We start from the raw sequence: 18352 nt of genomic DNA, 5'->3' as shown, positions 1-18352 counted from the left end.
CTGCGGGCTCCCCATGGAGGACCCGCCTGGCTCAGCACCCCCACGGGTACCCACGCCCACCGGTGCTGCTCACCGCGGACGGGTCTGTCCCATGGAGCTCTGGCGGGACCCCGGGGGCCTTTGGGGAGTATCTGGGACAGGGACACGCACACACCAGACTCCCCCGTCCCCTTCCCAAGGAGAGAGGGTCCAGGCTGCTCCCGGAGGGACCGCGGGCCTCGTTCATCCCTCTTGTGCCAGGGGCCACCGGCCTGGAGCCGTGCCCCGGGTGGTCTGAGCCGGGAGGCGGCCCTCAGTCATGCCTGGAGGGGGGCTGCGCTTGGCCGGGGGGGGCCGCTGGGCAGCCAGGCTGGACCACCGGGGGGCGGCTGCTCCCCCCGCAGCTCCACGGTGCTCCGTTACGGGGAATGGGCTGGGAGCGGGGCTGGCACAGGGCAGAGCGCTCCCGGGAGCAGAGCTGTGGCCACGGGTACCCCCCACCCCCGCCTTCACCGCGGTCAGGGAGGATGGTGATGTCAGGGGAGTTTGGGGATGATGTCAGGGGAGTTTGGGGAAGCATGGTGAGATCATTTCCAGTCGGGATGCCCTCATCCCCTCAGGCAGTGCCCAGACCCTCTGTCACAGACACCTCCTCTATGTAAGATAAATAATTTATTACAACAAGACGGTGGCTGCTGTTAGCAAAATACCTGATCCCCATCAGACAGCCCCGATAGGTAGCCCCCCCAGCCTCATAAGTAGCCCTTGCTATTTCACATCCCCCCTCCACAGGATCCCTGTTTGCCCCTGGCATTGTAGCCCCTTTGTCCTCCTACCACATCCCCACATCCCCTTTCATCTAAGTCCTGTGTCCCCCTTGTAGCTTAGCCCCATGGCCACCCGCATCCCAGCTTCATGTCCCCTGTCTCCCAGCCCCGTGTCCCTAACCCCAGCTTATGCCCCTGTGCCCCAAACCTTATCCCTATCCCCAGACTGCATCTTTGCCCTCAGCCTTAGGTCCCTGTCCCCAGCTTATATGCTTGTGACGAGCCCCAGTGCCAGCCCCCAGCCCCACGTTCCTCTCCCTCAGCCCCGTATCTCTGTCCCCCGGCCATATCCCTGTCCCGAGCCCCAAGCCCTTGTCCCCAGCCTGTGTCCCTGTCCCCCCAGCCCCTTAGCACTGTCCCCAGCCATTGTCTCTGTCCCCAGCCTATGTCCCCGACCTCAGCCCCGTGACCCTGTCCCCAGCCTGTGTTCCTGTTCCAACCCCTGTGTCTCCATTCCCGGCCCGTGTCTCTGTTGCCAGCCCCATGGTTCTGCCCCTAGGCCATATTCCTGACCCCAGCCCCGTGTCCCTGTCCCCAGCCCCGTCTCCCCGTTCCCACCCATCTCGGTGCCCCGAGCACCGGCGGGACCACCCCGGGGGAATCGAGTCGCTCAGGGGGGCGGGGGGCTGCCGCCGGCGAGTGACACGCGGGGGGGCCAATGGTCGCGCGGGGGCGGCCCCGGGGGGCGGGGCGGGTGACGTCATGGGCGCCGGTGCGCGGCGGGGCTGCTGGCGGCGCGCGCCCCACGGCAGCCGGCGCGGCGGGATGGGCCGGCGGGGCGGCGGGGGCGGCGGGCAGCGGCGGCCGCTCGCCCCCCGCCTCGGCCTCCCGCTGCTGCTCCTGCCGCTCCTCCTCCCGCCGCCGCCCGCCGGTGAGTGCCGCGGGGCCGGGGGCGCGGGCCGGGGGGGGGGGGCGTGCGACGCGTATGGGGCACAAGCGCGACGGGGCACAGGGACGAGCCCACGGGATGGGGCGCAGGGTGCGCACATGCGTGGAGAGCGCGTGCCGTGCGGCGGGGGGATGCACAAGGACGGGGGCGCGTGGAGCCGGGAATGGGGTGCATACGCCATGGGGCGCGGAGTGCGCGTGCCGTGAGGCGGGTGTGTGCAGTGGGTGGGAGGTCTTCGCGCTGTGGGGCGAGGGGCTGCGTGTGCGGTGGGGGGAAGGGTGGCCGCTTTGTGGGGCAGGGGGACGAGCTTGCGACAGGTATGAGGTACATGAGCTATGGGATGTGGGGCGTGCACGCAGTGGGGCGGGGATGGGTGAGGATGGGGCACAGGGGTGCAAGCAGCGGCGCGCAGCATCCGCTTGCTGTGAGATGCAGGATACATGCAGTGGGACAGGTGAGTCTGCAAGGCGGGACGGGGGGCACACGCAGTGGGATTTCGGGCACGTGTGCAACAGGGCACGGAGGTAGGCCCGGCTGGGTTCGGGGTGTGCGGGCAATGGGGCAGGAGGTGCTCCTGCAACAGGGCACGAGGTGGGTGCGACGGGACAGAGGATGCGTGTGCCGTGGGGTGTTTGCGTAACGGGGCACGGGGCTGCACGTGCAGAGGGTGCCAGATGCCTGTGCAATGGGGCGCCAGGATGTGCGTGCGGTGGGGCATGACAATAAGCCCGCCGTGGGGCGCGGGGTACCCGTGCGGTGGGCCACGGAGATCAATGTGCAGTGGGTCACGGAGGTGTGGGTGCCAGGGGGACTCAGGCGGTGCACGTGCAGTGGAACCCCCTGGTGGGGGGGCGGTGGCATGTGCACGGGCCGCGGGCCTGGGGGGCTACCGATGCAGGGCAGAGGGCTGTGCGCGTGCAGCGGGGCAGCGGGGATGGACAGCCCGCGGGGAGAGGGGGATGTGCGCGCAGGAGGCGTCGGGATGCGGCGGGGGGGACATCGGCGGGACTGTGAGAGGCGATGAGCGTGCCATGGGGCACAGGGAGCGGGCTTGGTGACGGGGGTGCGGAAGGGGACCCAGGGACTTGGAGGGGGCACCCCTAAGGGAGCGGGGCAGCTGGCCGGGGGCTGCCTGTCCCGCGGGGCGAGGGTCGCCGTGGGGCAGCGGTGGGGCTGTGGCGGGAGCTGTCCGCGGTGCTGAGCGACGGCGGGAGCTGTCCGCGGTGCTGGCGGCCGGCCGCGGCGTGGGGCTGTGGTCCGGGGGTGGAAGATCCTGCGGCGCCGGCCGCTGGCCTGAGGCAAAGGGGCACTTGCTTTCCTCCTTCTCCACCCACCTTCCATGGGTTGGAAATCTCGTTCCGTCCTCCAGCAGCTCTCCCGTGCTCTGGCCACACCAACACGGGGCTTTCAGACTGACCCTCTGCCTGCATTCGGCTCCTCCTGCCTTGCCCTGGGCGAGTGGGCATGGGGAGAACCCTGCTGGGACTGGGAAGCTCTGAGTGCTTCTGCCATGCCACTTCCTAGAGTTGCATTCGACATCCCCTCCTTTCTGGGGTCTCCTGCCAGGTCACTGTCCCCAGCTGGGGAGGGGAGCTCTGGAGTGGCTTGGTTGTTCATGGTGGGGAAATTGGGATCAGGTGCTCTTGCATTGAGACAGGTATTTAATGTCTGGCTTGTTTCGCCTGGAAGTGAAGGGGAGGGGGAGCTGCCTTTGTTCCAGGCAAGGGAGCAGAAGCATGTCAGTGTACAGCTGGCTGGGGCTGCACATAGGCAGCAAAACCACATGTGCACACAAGCACATGCACGCACTCCCAGCCAGGTGCATGCTGTGCAAAGCAGCCCTTCTTCTCAGCTATCGCACTCGCCAGTGGATGAGTCCTTCTGGATACAGCCCTGCTCCCAGCCCATTCTCTGCTGGTGTCCCACTTGCTGGCAGCTTGTCAGGAGGTGCATCTCATCCTTGGTGCATCTCTGGGGAGTAATGGATGGGTCTGCCGGGCTGGCACTGGAGAATTGTGGCAATGGTAGGGTGAAGTTAAAGCCGCTGTGTGGAGACCAGGTCTCCTTTGTCTCTACTGTGCTGAGGAAGTGGCTGCCCCTCTGGTACTGCGGCTCCTAGAAATCCCTGGAAATCAAACTGTCAGACAGTTGGGCAAGGGGAAGTGGCCCCTGTGTGTGCTGCGGACTTGAAGGGGGTATCTTGCAGACATGGGGGTGTGCACAGCATGCACACCCATCCACGTGGGTGTGCACGCCTCCACTTTGTTGTGCATGCAGACAGCACCCACGTGTGCATATGTGCACACATATGTGCACCATTCCTCCTCCGCAAACCATGGGAGAGCTGGGAGGCTGTGCAGGCAGTGCACTGCTTGCTGCTTCTCCTGGCTCTAGGGTGGGACTCTGTGGTTTATGATGGGCTCTGTGCTGAGCCTCCTTGGCAGGCAGAGAAGGGGACATCTATGTCCCTGTGGGAGCTGACCTGTTGGGGCAGGGCTGGAGCCATAAGGAATGGCCCTTTATTAGAGGTAAATGCAGGGAGCAGGTCCTCACTGAAGAGGATGATGAGTTGAAAGAGGTGAGCTGGCTCCAGAGGGTGAGTGCCCACAGCTTGGGGAACTGGGCTTGAGGCAATGCTGAACCAGGCGTGATGCAGACTGTGCCAGGGCTGGGAGGCACAGCTGAGCACGGCTGACATCAGCCCTAGGGACTCAGTGAAATGGCACAGTACCAGCCCCTCCTGCCTCCAGGCTGCTGATTTTGGGACATGTTCAGAGCCTGGATGGGTGGCCTGGTCTGGGAGGGGTGCTGCAACCCGCCTAGTCCTTCACCCTGCTGAGAGCCCCTTGGGTGTCCTCTACAGATGGACTCTTTGTGACTGACTACTTCACCCGCACACCACGCAAGCTCAGCCCCTTCCGCTCCTTTGCCAGCATCGAGCTCTTCCACTTCCACATCCCTGAGGACACAGTCATCGCTGTCTGGAACCTCATCACCTTCAAGGAGCAGGGTGGCACTTTCGGGGACCAATGCCCAGATCGTAGCATCACCGTGTAAGTAAGCAGCCTGCCCTGTCTGTTTCCTTTTTGCCTGCCCCTGCTGCTCCCTGCCTGAACTTGCCCTGGAGCCTGGCCGCTCCTGTCTGCTTCTTGCTTGCACGTGCACATGTACGTACACGTATGCACATGCACACATACAGAGGAGCGCTCGTGCACACACATGCATATGTAGGTATGCACTTGTGCACAGATGCACACAGATGCACACACATACACATGCATGCTCACTCCCCATGATTCATCTTCCCCAGGACCATTGCAGGCTCTGATCTTTTGTGCTTTTCATACATGAACGGTTTTGCTTGAACCCCCACCCAGGGAGGCTCACAGTCTCCAGCAAGGTCCCAGCTTACAGATAGCTTCCCATAAAGTCTTTGAGCTTCCTAATAGCATGGAGGACAGAATCCCATGTGTAGGGCATGCTGGCCCTGCTATGACACCTAGCCTGCATCCTGTTAATTGCTGTGTTGCCTGCAGGTATTTCCGCTCAGGGGCTCCCTCCGTCATTAACCCGTTGCACACGCACTTCCCCAGGGACACAGCTGTCCCTGGCTCCTTCGCACTGACCCTCACCTGGACCCTGCCCAACCGCACCACAGGAGTGTTCAATGTCACCAGCCCACTGCCTGGGGACTGGTTCCTGGCTGCCCACCTACCCAAAGATGAAGGCAAGATCTCCGTCAAGGTGAAGGGCTTGTGGGGACTGTGGGGTGGCAGGGCTCACTGCACTGCTCTCCTGGGGTGTGACTGTTCTGGGCTGGCAGTGCCTGGGGCTGGTGTCCCAAGTGGGGACAGTGCCCTGTGACCCCTGCCCTGAGCCAACTGTTCTGCTGGTGCAGGGGCTCTACGAGGAGTGCCAGTATCTCTTCCAGCCACAGCTTATTGTGCAGCGCCTGGTGAACATTGCTGTGCTGTACCCTGGCTTCATCACTGAGCAGAGCATGGCCCCCCACAACCGCTCCTACCTTTACAAGTGAGTGTGAGAGGGTCTTCTAAGGAGGAGGCATCCCCAGGGTGAGGAGCTGAGGGTGCTCCATCCCTCTGGCTTGCCTCCCCAGCCTCGTTGGTCCATGCTGAGAGGCAGGACATGACACCGCTGTCCTGCAGGGTGTTTGTGCCCAGCTACACATCACGGGTGCTGGTGGAGGTGCTGCGATGCCGCGGGGTTGAGGGCTGCCCGCTCTGGCTGCGTGTGAGGGCCAAGGCTCCCCCCCTGCACAACTCCACGGCTCTGGACTGCCGGGAACATGCTCCCTGCCAGCTGACACTGGACCTGCCCTTCTGGCAGCACTGGTACTATGTGCTGGTGGAGAAACACCCTGGGGTGCCAGGCACTGTCTCCTTTCAGGTCAACGTGCAGCTCACAGGTGAGGGTTCACAGGGAGGTATGGGGGGGGCAGGGGTGAGGGGGCCATGGTCTTGCCTCTGCTTGGGTGACTGCTGGGTGATAAAGGATGCCCCCAGGATCTGGCCTCAGCTGGGCACAGGGTTCTACCCAGCTCTGCTGGGATGGGGACACTGGGAGGTGTTGGGCATGGGTTGCAGATGGAGGTAAGCAGTGGGCAAGAAAGGGATGCAGGAACTAAGAGGGGGCTGAAAAATCTGTGTGTGTGCCCTTGCTGATGGCTCTGTCCCCCAGACTGCTCCCGACCCAGCCTGGCCCGGCCACCCTTCCTGCCCTCCAGTGCCTCCATGAACATGCCCCACTCCTTTGGCTCTGCGGGTGGGCTGGCGCTGGGGGACAGCCCTCCACCGACCAGCCCCAACAGCACAAAGCACCCGGTCCCCATCCCCATCACCTCGCCTGCTGGTGAACGGTGCTGGCCGGTCCGCCCCACGCTGCGCAATGAGCTGGACACCTTCTCCGTCCACTTCTACATCTTCTTTGGGCCCAATGTGTCAGTACCACCCGACCGCCCTGCTGTCTTTGTCATCAACCTGCTACCAGTGCTGGACAGTGGTGGGGTGCTCAACCTGGAGCTGCGGCTCAACGTGGTGAGATGGCGACATTGCATCCTGGATGGGGCAGGGCAGCCCAGGGGGAATGGGCTGGGAGATGGGTCATGTCAAAGCTGCAACAGGGGAAGGGACAGGATTTGGGGGACTCTTGGGTCATGGGCCATAGTTTGGAAGCTCAAGGGTAATGGAGCACAGATTAGGGTGCTCCAAGGGCAGGATGATGGCCTGGATTTTGGGGTTGTTCTTGGGTGATGGGCAGTGGGTTAGGGCACTGCTAGGTAGTGTGATGTGATCTGGGTGCTGTCAGAGCAGGGGCCATCCTTAGCTTAGGGCCATCTCCTCCTCTCTGTCAGAGCTCTCTGTGTGGTGAGAACGTGACGGTGTTTGGGTGTCTGAACCATGAAGTCCCGCTGACGTCTGGTGACAACTCCTCGGTCACCTGTGAGACAGGTAGGCTGGGCTGTGCATGTCCAGCTTGCCATGGCTGTGGGAGTCACACCCCTGCATGTGTCTGGCAAGAGGCTGGGTAGGAGATGGCAGAGACCGTGGGGGCATCTGGCCCTGGAACCTGGCATGGGGTGCTCTGTCCCTGTCCCAGCTCTGCCCAGGGGAAGCAGTGGCCTCCTCCCCTGCTCACCTGGACTTGTCCCGGCCCGCAGAGTCCCTGGCAGGCTTCCTGCTCTCCGTCAACGCCACGGCCAGCCTCAGCCACCTGCGGATCCCCTACCCCCAGACGGGCAGCTGGTACCTGAGCCTGCGCTCGCTCTGTGCCACAGAGCACGGGTAAGAGACTCTGTCTGGCCCCTCCCTGCATGCCCAGAAGGGATGTCCCCACCATGGCCTGCATCCATGTGCACTGTGGGTCCGTGGGTGTGCCTGGCCCCTGAGCTGCACGTCAGTGCTCACGTGTGTGCATGTGGCTTCACGAGCTGTGTCTCACCGCGTGAGTGCCTGCGTGGGCATGGATGGTTCTATCCTGTGCCTGCCTGACCATCTGTGGGTCCCTGCGGCTTTTCCCTCTGTCTTGTGTTTAGGAAGTGCCTGTCAGCTTGTGAACGCCATGCATCTGTTGGTGCCTGCCCATCTCCGCAGCAGTGTCCATCTGTACCCATGCCTGGGAGGGAGCTGGGCTGTCACTGCGAGGACAGGGCTTGGCTCTCTGGTCAGGCTGCTGTGCCCTTGCTCTGCTCAGCCTCTCTAGGGACTGGTCATGTGTCTGTGGCTCTGCTCCTGGCCTGTGTGTCTGCCTGACAGCCCTGTGGAGAAGAGGGGCTGTGGTGTATGTGTGTGTGTGTGTGTGTGTCTGTAGATGTGAGTGCATGTGGGGCTCTGTGCTGAGGAGATGGTGCTGTGTGCATGTTCAATGCATGCATGTAGGCAGCACTCGGTGTTTGGTGAATGTATGCAGACAGCACTGCATGCATGTTTGGGTGCACACATGTAGACGGCTCTGTGTGCATGTTTGCGTTTGTGCAAGCAGACAGGGTTGTGTGTGTTCTGTGTGCACATGTGCAGATTTGACTGTGTCAGCACACATAGGGACAGAAGATGTGCAGACATGCGCTGTGCATGTGTGCAGACAGCACTGTGTGCAAGTTCACGCACATCAGGGTGCCTGTGTTTGCACAGGCAGCAGTAGGTGCATGCTGTTGGCACATGGGCTCATCTGTGCTCCTGCGTGCTGGAGCTGCTGAGGTGCTGTGTGTGCCCAGAGCTGTGTACATTGGAGGTGCAGGGCAGCCGGGATGCTGTGCCTGCTCTGACTTCACTGCGTTTCTAGTTCACACTGTGTTGCCAGTTGCAGTCAGTCCTTCCATGACACAGTCACATGAAGGCATTGCAGGGCATGGTGTTAGCACAGCAAAATCCAAACGAAATAGGAGCCAGCTGATTGAGTTGCAAAAGGCAAAGCGGGTCTAAGCGCAAGCCACATTCCTCCTGCCTGCCCAGCCTGGCCCAGACAATTGCAGCACACAAGATCCTGGGGGACTAGCTCTCAGCTGACATATGTAGCACCGAAGCAGCTTATTTCTGCGTTCACCCAGTCTTCCATCACCTGCCAAGTGTGAGTGTGACAGGTCCCTCTGGTGGAGGCAGGACATGCTCAAGGGGCACAAGGCAGGGGCTGACCCCCTTCTCCTGTACCACAGGTTCGAGCCCTGCACCAATGTGACGGCCGAGGTGTACCTGCGTGCCTATCTCTCACCCTGCATCAATGACTGTGGCATCTATGGCCAGTGCAAGCTGCTGCGCACCAACAACTACCTGTATGCCGCCTGCGAGTGCAAAGCTGGTGAGAGCTGCCCCAGGCACCCATGGTGTCCTCTGCACCCAGGAGCCCCACTGGCATCCTCCCTGGGGATTGTGCACCCTATCAGTCCCCCCGCTATAAGTCTCTATAGGGCACTGGAAAGGGGCTTCCCTGCTCCCTCCGCAGCCCCTGTGAGTGCTGCGGGGGTGATGGTGGCTCTCCCTGACCACAGGCTGGAATGGCTGGGGCTGCACGGACAATGCCGAAGCTTTCTCCTATGGCTTCCAGCTCCTCTCCACACTGCTGCTGTGCCTCAGCAATGTCATGTTCGTGCCTCCCGTGGCCATTGCTGTCCGCAGCCACTACCTCCTGGAAGCTGCTGTCTACATCTTCACCATGTTCTTCTCCACTGTGAGCATGGCGTGGGGGTGGCTGTCAGGGGGAGGCGAGGGGCCAGGGCTGTGCAGGGCTGGTCTCACACCCTTTCCCTGTTACCCCAGTTTTACCATGCTTGTGACCAGCCGGGCATCGTGGTGTTCTGCATCATGGAGTATGATGTGCTGCAGTTCTGTGACTTCCTGGGCTCCCTCATGTCTGTTTGGGTCACCGTCATCGCCATGGCCCGGCTCCAGCCCATGGTCAAGCAGGCAAGTGTGGGAACATGGCACGAGGGGGGGGCACAGAGAGGACCTATCCTGATGAGTGCCCTGCTGCCCCACAGGTGCTGTACCTGCTGGGGGCAATGCTGCTCTCCATGGCTCTGCAGATGGACCGCCATGGGCTCTGGAACCTGCTGGGGCCCAGCCTATTCGCCTTAGGGATCATGGCCATCGCTTGGGTAAGGAGATATTGTCCCTGTTCTCTTAGGTCCCCATCCTGGCTGCACTCAGCATCCTGCCCAGCTGTCTAGTGCCACTCTCCCACCAACATCTCCCCTCTGCTACCCTCACCTTTCCCCATGAATGCCCCTCTCTGGCTCCTGGAGATGCGGCATTGTGGCACAGGGGCTGTGCCTGTCCCTGCTGGGGCTGCCTGTCCCAGCCCTCCTTTTACCTACTGCAGACGGCTCGCACCATCCGGCGCCGCCACTGCTACCCACCAACCTGGAAGCGCTGGGCTTTCTACCTGTGCCCGGGAGCACTGATCGCTGCGGCTGCCGTGCTGCTGTACGCCTTCGTGGAGACGGAGGAGAACTACTTCTACATCCACAGCATCTGGCACCTGCTCATCGCTGGCAGCGTCGGCTTCCTGCTGCCACCCCGCGCCAAGTCCAGCAGGCGCATGGGGCCGCTGCCCCGGCGCAAGGGCTGCGGGTACCAGCTCTGCGTCAATGAACAGGAGGAGCTGGGGCTTGTTGACCCAGCTGTGGCCTCCATCAACAGCATTTGTACCAGCTGATGCCAACGGCAGCCCGGACTCCTCTGGCACGGACAGCAACCCCGTGGGGCCTGGCATCTGCTCTCTCTGCCAGCCACCCATCGCCAGGAGCGCCAGGACTCCTCTGGGTGGGCTCACAGCCACCCGTGCCACCTTGTTCTTGCAATTACAGCCTGGCTGAACTTGTCTCCGGGAGTTGCTGTGACTCAGTATGGTGCAGAGCTGGGGGGGCTCAAGGCTGAGCTGGGGCCGTGCTCCTTTCTTTGCTGGGCCATGCAGGTGCCTGGGGGACATGGCCAGTCTAAAGGGTTGAATGGCAATGGTCTCTCGCTCTTGCTCAGGGCTCCATAGCAAGAGATGCCACTCTGCAGTGGGCTGCTCTGGGGCTGACCCAGGTCCGGCATCAAGTTGCCACTGGGGATTGGTGGTGATGCTGCCTGCTGTGGTGATGCATGGGTCTGAGAGTGCACTGCCTGCAAGGGCCACATCCACAGAAGCACACAGCCCTGTGGTGTCACCTGCTGCCCAGAGCAACCTCCCTCAGTGCCTCACATGTGGGTGCATCACCCAGGAGCAGTGATGCTATGTCCCTGTTATTGCCACCAACCATGACCAACTGTCCTGTCTGCAGGACAGGGCATCAGTGGGAGGGGCCATTGCATTTGGAGATATACACTGGGGACTGTACCCACCCCATCTGGTACCTGGGAGAAAGGGTTAGGACAACCCTTTCTCAGCCCCTGTTCCTCATCCTGCCCTGTGGTCAGACCCATGGGCTCAGCACCCACTGGACCCAGTCATGACTGTGGTATGGTGGCAAACATCTGGGCTTTGTGTTTGTGGCTCATGGACAGGGCATTTCTACCCTGCTTCTGCATCTCACAGGGGGCAGGATGGACCAGAGGAGAGGGCAAACCCTCTCTGGGGACTGCTCCAACCCCCTGGGCTTTTCCCAGCGTTGCAGGGGTTGTCAGGGGTGAGTCCCCAGGAAAAGCTCTGCACCCCAGTGGTCACATCCTGGCTCTGCAGAACCCTCCTGCCAGCAGCCCCCTCCTTGTACCCTGGGGACAGAGCCCAGCTACAGGGAGATTTACTGGATGCCTAACAGGATTAGCAACTGCGGGTGGGCAGGCAGCTATGTAATAGGATTGCAATCTAATTAAAACTGCTGCCTGGGAGCTGAGCCCCAGCTGGCCTGAGTGGGTGGGCATGGGTGGGGGTGCTGCGGGGGCTGCTGGAGAGGATAGCAGGGATGAGGTGGGCAGAGCAGAAGGAAGGGTGAGCTGGTGGGGGCCACGGTGGCATTTGTGGATTCGGGGCTTTCCTGCTTGCACCTCAGGCCTTGCCAGGGGTGATGGCTGTGGGGAGCCAGCCTGGGGTGGAGGTGTGTTGGGCAGCCCAGGGTGGCTGGGCAGGAGCCCTGGTTACTGTTCGAGGGGGCTGGGGGATCTGTACCGGCTGCCCTCCTTCCCCTGAGAGCTCACTCTTCAGCCTTTTCTCTGCCACACAAAATGCCTTGTCTGGTCCAGCCAGGCGGCTGATTAAGGATTAATTTTTTAATTTAAAACATTACTCACTTCACCAAGTCCAATCACATCCCCCTGGCAGTAGCAGCCCCCAGAGAATGAGGAGCTCAGCTTTAGCTTTCACATCAGCAACACGCTGGAGTATGGTGCACACTGAGCACACCACCCCAGCAGGTGCACAAGCCTGGTGGGTGGTCCTGCACAAATGCACCCCAATGTCATGGAGATATCCATGCAGTGTCCTTACGGCTCCCTCATCCCCTGCCTCACTGCTGTAGGGCTGAAGTGAAAACCTGCTGCTTGCCAAGCCTGATGAGCGTGTGGTAGCATGCACATTCCCCTTGCAAGCAGCTGCACAGCCCCTGGCCTGTCCCACAGCAGACACTGTGGGGGTGGGAGGTGCAGGTCTGGACCCCTGAGTGGTCCTGGCAGTGGCAGGCAGGGGTTTTAGCCAGCAGAGCTACCCAGGGAAGCCTGGAGGAGCCCTGCACTGGCTCTGCTGGACTGCACTTCTCCAGGCTTCTGGGACAGCTCAGCACTCCCTCTCGTTTTAATTAAACCTGCGATGGCATTTTTCATCTCAAGGACAGGCCAAGTGGCTGACCGTACTGCCGGGGAGGGAGCTTAGCCAAGCAGTGCTGAAGGGGATCCTGATACTCTGCCAGCCCAGCTCATCCCCCGGGGATCATAGGCTGCCCACTGAGAGGTGGTAAACTCCTCCCCACTTCATCCCCCAGCCCCAGTGGGGCAGGAACATATCCCCCTGCCCAGGAGGCTGGTGCAGCTCAGGGAGCATTGTGGTGCCGTGCAAGTACAGGACATACAGTCTTACAGGACTGAAAGTTTTTTGCGCAGTGCTCCTGGCATGAAACATGGTGAAGACACTCTTTCCCATGGGACATCCAGTACAGGGTGTGCGGCACTGTCTTTCCCACCAAGCCTGGCTGGGAGCTTGCTGGGACACTCCATGGGAGTCTCCGCATCCCCTCAGCCTCCCCGCCACTGCAGGGCTGGGACCACTGGCTTGTCAGTCCCTACTGGATTAGATGAGCTTTACCCGTACGCTCTCCATGGTGTTCAGCCTCCACTCCATTAGGATGTGCTTGGTGTGAAGGCTGGACCCTGCCTTCCCACCCCTGCTCAGAGAGTTGGGGTCTCCGTGACTGCTGTCACCACCCCCAGTGTAAACAGCCTTCCTGATGCTCCATCCTTGCCTCTGCCAGGCACAGTAACCACATAACCATGGCAACAGTGTCCCTATAACAACCAGGTACATCTGACATCCCCATGGCAACCGACTCCCTGAACAGCTGGTGAAGGAAGAGCTTTGCTTCCTCAGTGCTGGAGAGGGATGGAGGGGTTCGAGCTCCACCAAGGCAAGTGGCTGCCAGGATGTGGGGACAGACACAGCTAGGAAAGGCTTTGGCCTGGTGCCTGGGCTAGCACAAACCTTTGTGGCCTTTATCCTGCCAGGGAGGCTGTGGGGGACACAGGTGATGCAGGAAAAGGGGGTGGCCCTGGGTACAGCATCACCTCTGCTCAGATTCCTGCACTGCAGCCCTGTCCTGCCTGCTGGCTGTCAGTGCCATCACAGTAGCATTCCCTGCTCTGACACACACTCCTTGGAAATGTGTATCCCAAAGGCCGGGACCATGCTTCCTCCCATAACCTCCTCCTGCCCCTAACTCCCACAGCAGGGATGCTCTGCCTAGTGCCCACAGACTGCCCTTCCCACAGGGCTGCTGGGCCCTCCCGCCACTGTCTGCCCATGCCTGCTGGGCCAGACTCACCAGACAGCAGACCTGACGCAGTCTGTCATTACAGACAGCAATTGCACGCCATGCAACTTTAATGTGTCAGGCCTGAATTATTGAGCCCTGCAGCGGGCTGCTTGCGTGCAGGCAGAACCCATCATCCCTTCTCCTCTCCCTGCCTGAGCATGCCCGAGCAGGCAGCAGCGTGTGGGGGCTGCTGAGAGGTCCCAGCTTTTAGGGTCTCTCCAGGTGCAGGGGGGTGCCATGCCCCTTGCTAGCCCCAGGAGCTGTGAGGTGCAAGTGGCAGGGTGGCTGCCGGTGCCACCGGCTTGGTCTCCTTGGGGTTGGTTTTCCCCAAACATGGCATTATCTCCACAGGGTGCAGGAACAGGTGTGTAGGGAGGGATGTGCAACCCTGCTCTGTCTCCACCTCAGCATTTACTCCCTGCATCTTCATGAAACCCCACGGCCAGAGGCAGCAGAACCTCCACTGCTGCCCTGGGAGGTCCTCACCCCTCCTGCTCACTGTGCTGCCAGACCCGAGCAAGATGAAGCCTTTCCACCACAGTCAACGTGAATTCCACTGTCCATGCCACCAGAGCTTGCTCCCTGACCAGGCATGGCTGTCACAATGCTGCTCTGGGGATGATGAAAGTCTGGGAGAATGGTCCGACTGCTCTCTCCTTAGCAATTTGCCCGGTGCACCCTGCAGCCACTCGACGATTTTCTCTTCAGAGTAGCAAGCTTCGACTGCCCTGCCTGTGCAGACCCATCCATCACCCAAGGTTGGCACCACCATGCAGATCACAGACACTGGAGCCACCTGCTGTGCTTTGTCCCTGGCCATCACTCAGTCCAGCAGACAGTGGCCGCACCATGGCCAGCCCAAGGGGAGCAGCTCTGGGCATGCAAAGGGACCGCATTTCCCCTGGAGCAACCCACAGAGAGCCTGCTTGCTAACCCCTCTTTCTTCCCCATCCCCTAGCGCTGTGTCTCACCTTCCTCACTGCCATCCCCAGCCCCCATGGCATGTCAGGGACCCCTCAAAGCTTCAGCCCCAGCCTGCAGCATGTGGGGCGAGGGCCAGCTGGAAGCCAGGCACCCACAAATGGGAGATACAACTACATGTGGAAGCAAGCCCAGCTCCAGTGCATGATGCTGCATTGCTCCTGCCGTGGGGCATCTCTCCAGGTCCCTGCCCCAGGGCAGCACCACAACGTATGGGATAGAGCTGAGCATGAGAAAGCCAGCCCAGAGCAGGGGCAAGGTGCTCAGAGTTGGACCTGGGGCATTGGAAACCAGCATTACGGCAGCAGCACCCTCTGCCATGACACCTGGGGGGGGGGTGAGAAAGCAGCAGCATAGGAGGGCATGCCAGGTTTTGCATGAGGGTATGGGTGCAGGGGCCATGGAAGGAAGGAACAAATGGCTTAGGTGTACCCACGGGGACTGGAGCATCTCATGGGGACTCTGCCAAAGGACAAACAGCAGTTGCCACAGTCGCATGGCTGGAGAGGAGCTGTAGACAGGGAAGGGGGACAATGTGACATGGGAGCCCAGGCAAATGTGGTGGTGATGCATTGTGATTTTCAGTCACTGCTAATTAAGTTTCTTGGAGAGGCTGTTGGGGGAACCCGGTGGGGGGTGTGGGGGGTGTGGGGCTGGGCTCAGAGCTTTATCCCTGGCAATTTAATAAAGGGCAGATGAAGAGCTGCTCTGCCAAGCAGAAAAGCCACTTGTGTCGTCCTTAACTTCATCAAGGGAACTGCATAGGAATCAGGAAGCTTGCTGAAAGAAATTAACAGAGCAGCCAGGAGGGCAGAACGCCGGCAGACAGCATGAGAATTGCTCAGAGCAGCATGCTGGAGACTTAAGTAAATGAACAGGTCCTTCAACGAGATTTGCAGGGCCAGTGTGGCTGAGGAGCAGAGTGGGCAAACGAGTGAGAAAGGTTATCCCTTTAAGGAGGGGAGCTGTGTCAAAATGGGAAGCCTGGGAAAGGGGATGAATTTACCTGAAAAAACGGAGCAAAAGAACCCCCAAAAAGGCTTTGAGGAAGATCTTGGCAACAGTATAAAATTGCAAATAATTTTGCAATGCGAACTTCAAGGTGTAGCTGTAGCAATGAGACTTTGGAGATGTCCAGGGGTGCCCCAGAGTGCTGCAACCCGGACCTACCTCCTTCGAATGAATCTTGGGGTAGGACTTGTGTGTCCTGCAAGCCTTTTGTATTAGGACAAGAAAGTCAAGTGTTTCTAGCCCCAGAGCAGACATCCAGGGCCCATATATCAACAGAGAGGGATGCTGCTGAAAAAGCAGCCTTGTTGCATCACAGCCGGTGCGTAAGGGAAGGGTCTCCTGCAGGCTGCGACTACACAAGAGCAAAGTCTACAAGTGTGAAGTGCAGCTGTGCTCACTGTCAACTTGTAGGAAATTAAGGCAGTTACTCTCATGAGAAATCAGCCCCACACCAACAGAAATCAAACTGTTACAGCAATACAATCCTGGATAAATTTATCTTAAGAAGCAAGCCTGCAGAGGAAGATAAAACCATGTTAGCAGAGGCTGAGAACATTTTCCATGGGATGCAAAGCCACTGTTCCCTTTATGCCTTGCAGATTAAAGTTTTCTCATAAAATCCATTTCCCCCCACTCAAGTACCACCACTAAAATTTCCCTTGAGAGAACCAAGTGCTAAGTATTATGTTGTTATGTATGAACGGTACTCTCAGCAGAAGCTGTATTAAAGAAATCACATTGAATTTCCCTGTTGAAGTGTGAGTGGTGCCTACACCAAGGGGAATATTACAATTGCTTCTTACTTTATATAAAGACGCTTCACTACCTCCAGGGCTAAACCCCAGGGCTGCGCATTTTGAGGAGGAGTATTTTGGCTAAAATTAAATAGACTTGGAACAAGTGCAATCCAGAGGCTCCTGGCTCAGCAGGAGGGGAGGTAAATCCCAGTGGGCTCCAGGCTCCACATCCTCCCAAAGAGCTTTGCCCCAGGGCTGGCCTGCAGTCAGCAAATCTCCTGCCAGCATAGCTATAAATCCCAGACAAGATCATGAGGGTTGTTCTAATCAACTAATGAAGACGTCTCCTGCAGGGAAGATGGATAATCTGAGCTGGAGGCTTCTTCCCTGTTTGGGGGGGGCAGACGTGGAGCAACACCCAGCTCCTCATGAGGGACCCCATAAACATTAGTACACCTTGAGGATGCTTCAGAGAGGTGCCAAGTGCTCCCAGGCACTAAGCATCTCCCTGCACCCTGCCTTCAACTGAAATTCATTCTCAGACCCTGAGTGTGCTGTGGTTCAGGGCTGCCTTCAAAAACCCACTTGACCCCATCCTCCGCCTGGTGGGTCTGCAAGCAACTTGCCTGCTCTCATCCCTGAGTCTTCACTTCTGTCTCACCCTGTCTGCTGCAACACAGACTGTTTTTCACACAAATCACATGAGAAAAATCAAGGTCTGATGAGAGTGAAGTCTGTGCAGGATCTCCCTGAGCCACAGCTAGGCACAGTGCAAGGAGGATCCACTTCAAAGCAGGAAGCCGCTTCATTAAAAAAGTGAACTAGAGCTTTTGACATCGAGATAAACATCCTGATACACTTCAAAGAAGCTTCCTCTCCTTGTCCTTAGACACCCTCTGCCACTTCACTCAGTTCTGGATTTTGGAGTTACGCTTCTGCCTAATCCATCCTGCGCCATACCCTAGCAGTGGTTGTGTGGCAGGGGAGATGCTGGATGCTGCTTTGCTGCATGAGACCTTCAGGGCATGACCACACACCCAAATACTCCGTCATTGCCTTCTGACCCACCTATGAATAGATAAGAGTTGCTGGTGAAAGTGGTGCCATTTTCGTTGAAAAACATCATGGTTCTAAAAGAAAGTACAATAGGGAAGTGCCTGAGGACCGACAGGGGTGACTTCATGCCCGGAGAGGTCCAACCCTCTGGACACCCCACTGGCAGAGGCTGCAGACCTATCTTTGGCAGCAGGTCAGGCATTCAGCAGCCTGGGAGGTGCTAATGCTGACCATCTGTGCAGAGAGAAGTGTGAGCAGGTAGGAGCAGTGTGTGCACAGGGTGCCTGCGGGAGTCATGCTGCACTGTGATTTACCCCATGGTAAACTTCTCCATCAGCATTTGGAGCTGATGAGCAGGATTCTGCAAGGCTTGAGAGCCAGGGGACTGTTCCTAATGCCATCACCCAGTGCTTTTGCTGTGGCCAGGGGCTTTAGCAGGGTGGCCATGGGTAAGCCATGGCCAGGAGGTCTGTGTGTGACCTCACCAAGTCACCCCAGGACTTGGGGCACCCTTTGGTTCAGGAAAGGGAAGAGGAGGAGCTGGTGTAGTGGAGAACCCTCAGGGCTGAGGGCTACGAACAGGCAATCACAGGGCACAACCCAAAGCTGCTCTCAGGGCAGTTATTTGGGTCACTGTATCTGTGCTTCTGATTTGTGGGCTGGGGCCAGGCTCCAGCAGGCACACAGCATTGCCTCCAGGGCACGGCATGCCAGCGGTGGCTGGGAGTGGCATATGGGACAAAGGGGTTGCTGTCTGCTCCACTGGCAGGTAGAAACAATTTATTATTTCAGTTCCTCTAGACTATATACAGACTCTGGGCTGGGGCAGGCTGGGCAGGCTGGAGACAATCAGGAGAGTGGTGCAGCTTTGACTTGTTCCAGAGTGGGATAAACCCAGGGATAAATTGTCCCCCAGGCC

At 59.4% G+C, this 18352-nt stretch overlaps 1 protein-coding gene across 1 annotated transcript; it reads left to right on the top strand.

The window, feature by feature from the left end:
* Positions 1-1247: 1247 nt before the first annotated feature.
* TMEM8B (transmembrane protein 8B) lies at positions 1248-10743 on the top strand. Its single transcript, XM_080371441.1, has 13 exons — positions 1248-1677; positions 4559-4748; positions 5232-5439; positions 5594-5727; positions 5862-6121; positions 6394-6749; positions 7067-7163; positions 7373-7496; positions 8864-9006; positions 9197-9375; positions 9465-9611; positions 9686-9802; positions 10027-10743. The coding sequence occupies exons 1-13, from the start codon at positions 1290-1292 to the stop codon at positions 10360-10362; spliced, it is 2679 nt and encodes an 892-aa protein (XP_080227567.1). The 5' UTR covers positions 1248-1289; the 3' UTR covers positions 10363-10743.
* The last annotated feature ends 7609 nt before the right edge of the window (positions 10744-18352 follow it).

Source organism: Falco punctatus, assembly GCF_963210335.1.
Source record: "Falco punctatus genome assembly, chromosome: Z".
In the NCBI taxonomy this organism is placed as follows: domain Eukaryota; kingdom Metazoa; phylum Chordata; class Aves; order Falconiformes; family Falconidae; genus Falco; species Falco punctatus.
The sequence above is the reverse complement of the archived record's forward strand: the minus strand, read 5'-3'. Positions and strand labels throughout refer to the sequence as shown.

Excerpts from the sequence above, each read along its gene's own strand:
- TMEM8B (XM_080371441.1), top strand. The coding sequence starts at position 1,290 with ATGGTTCTGCCCCTAGGCCATATTCCTGACCCCAGCCCCGTGTCCCTG. Across the intron at positions 5,440-5,593 it reads AAGGCAAGATCTCCGTCAAG|GGGCTCTACGAGGAGTGCCA; the intron begins GTGAAGGGCTTG and ends CTGCTGGTGCAG. Across the intron at positions 5,728-5,861 it reads AACCGCTCCTACCTTTACAA|GGTGTTTGTGCCCAGCTACA; the intron begins GTGAGTGTGAGA and ends GCTGTCCTGCAG.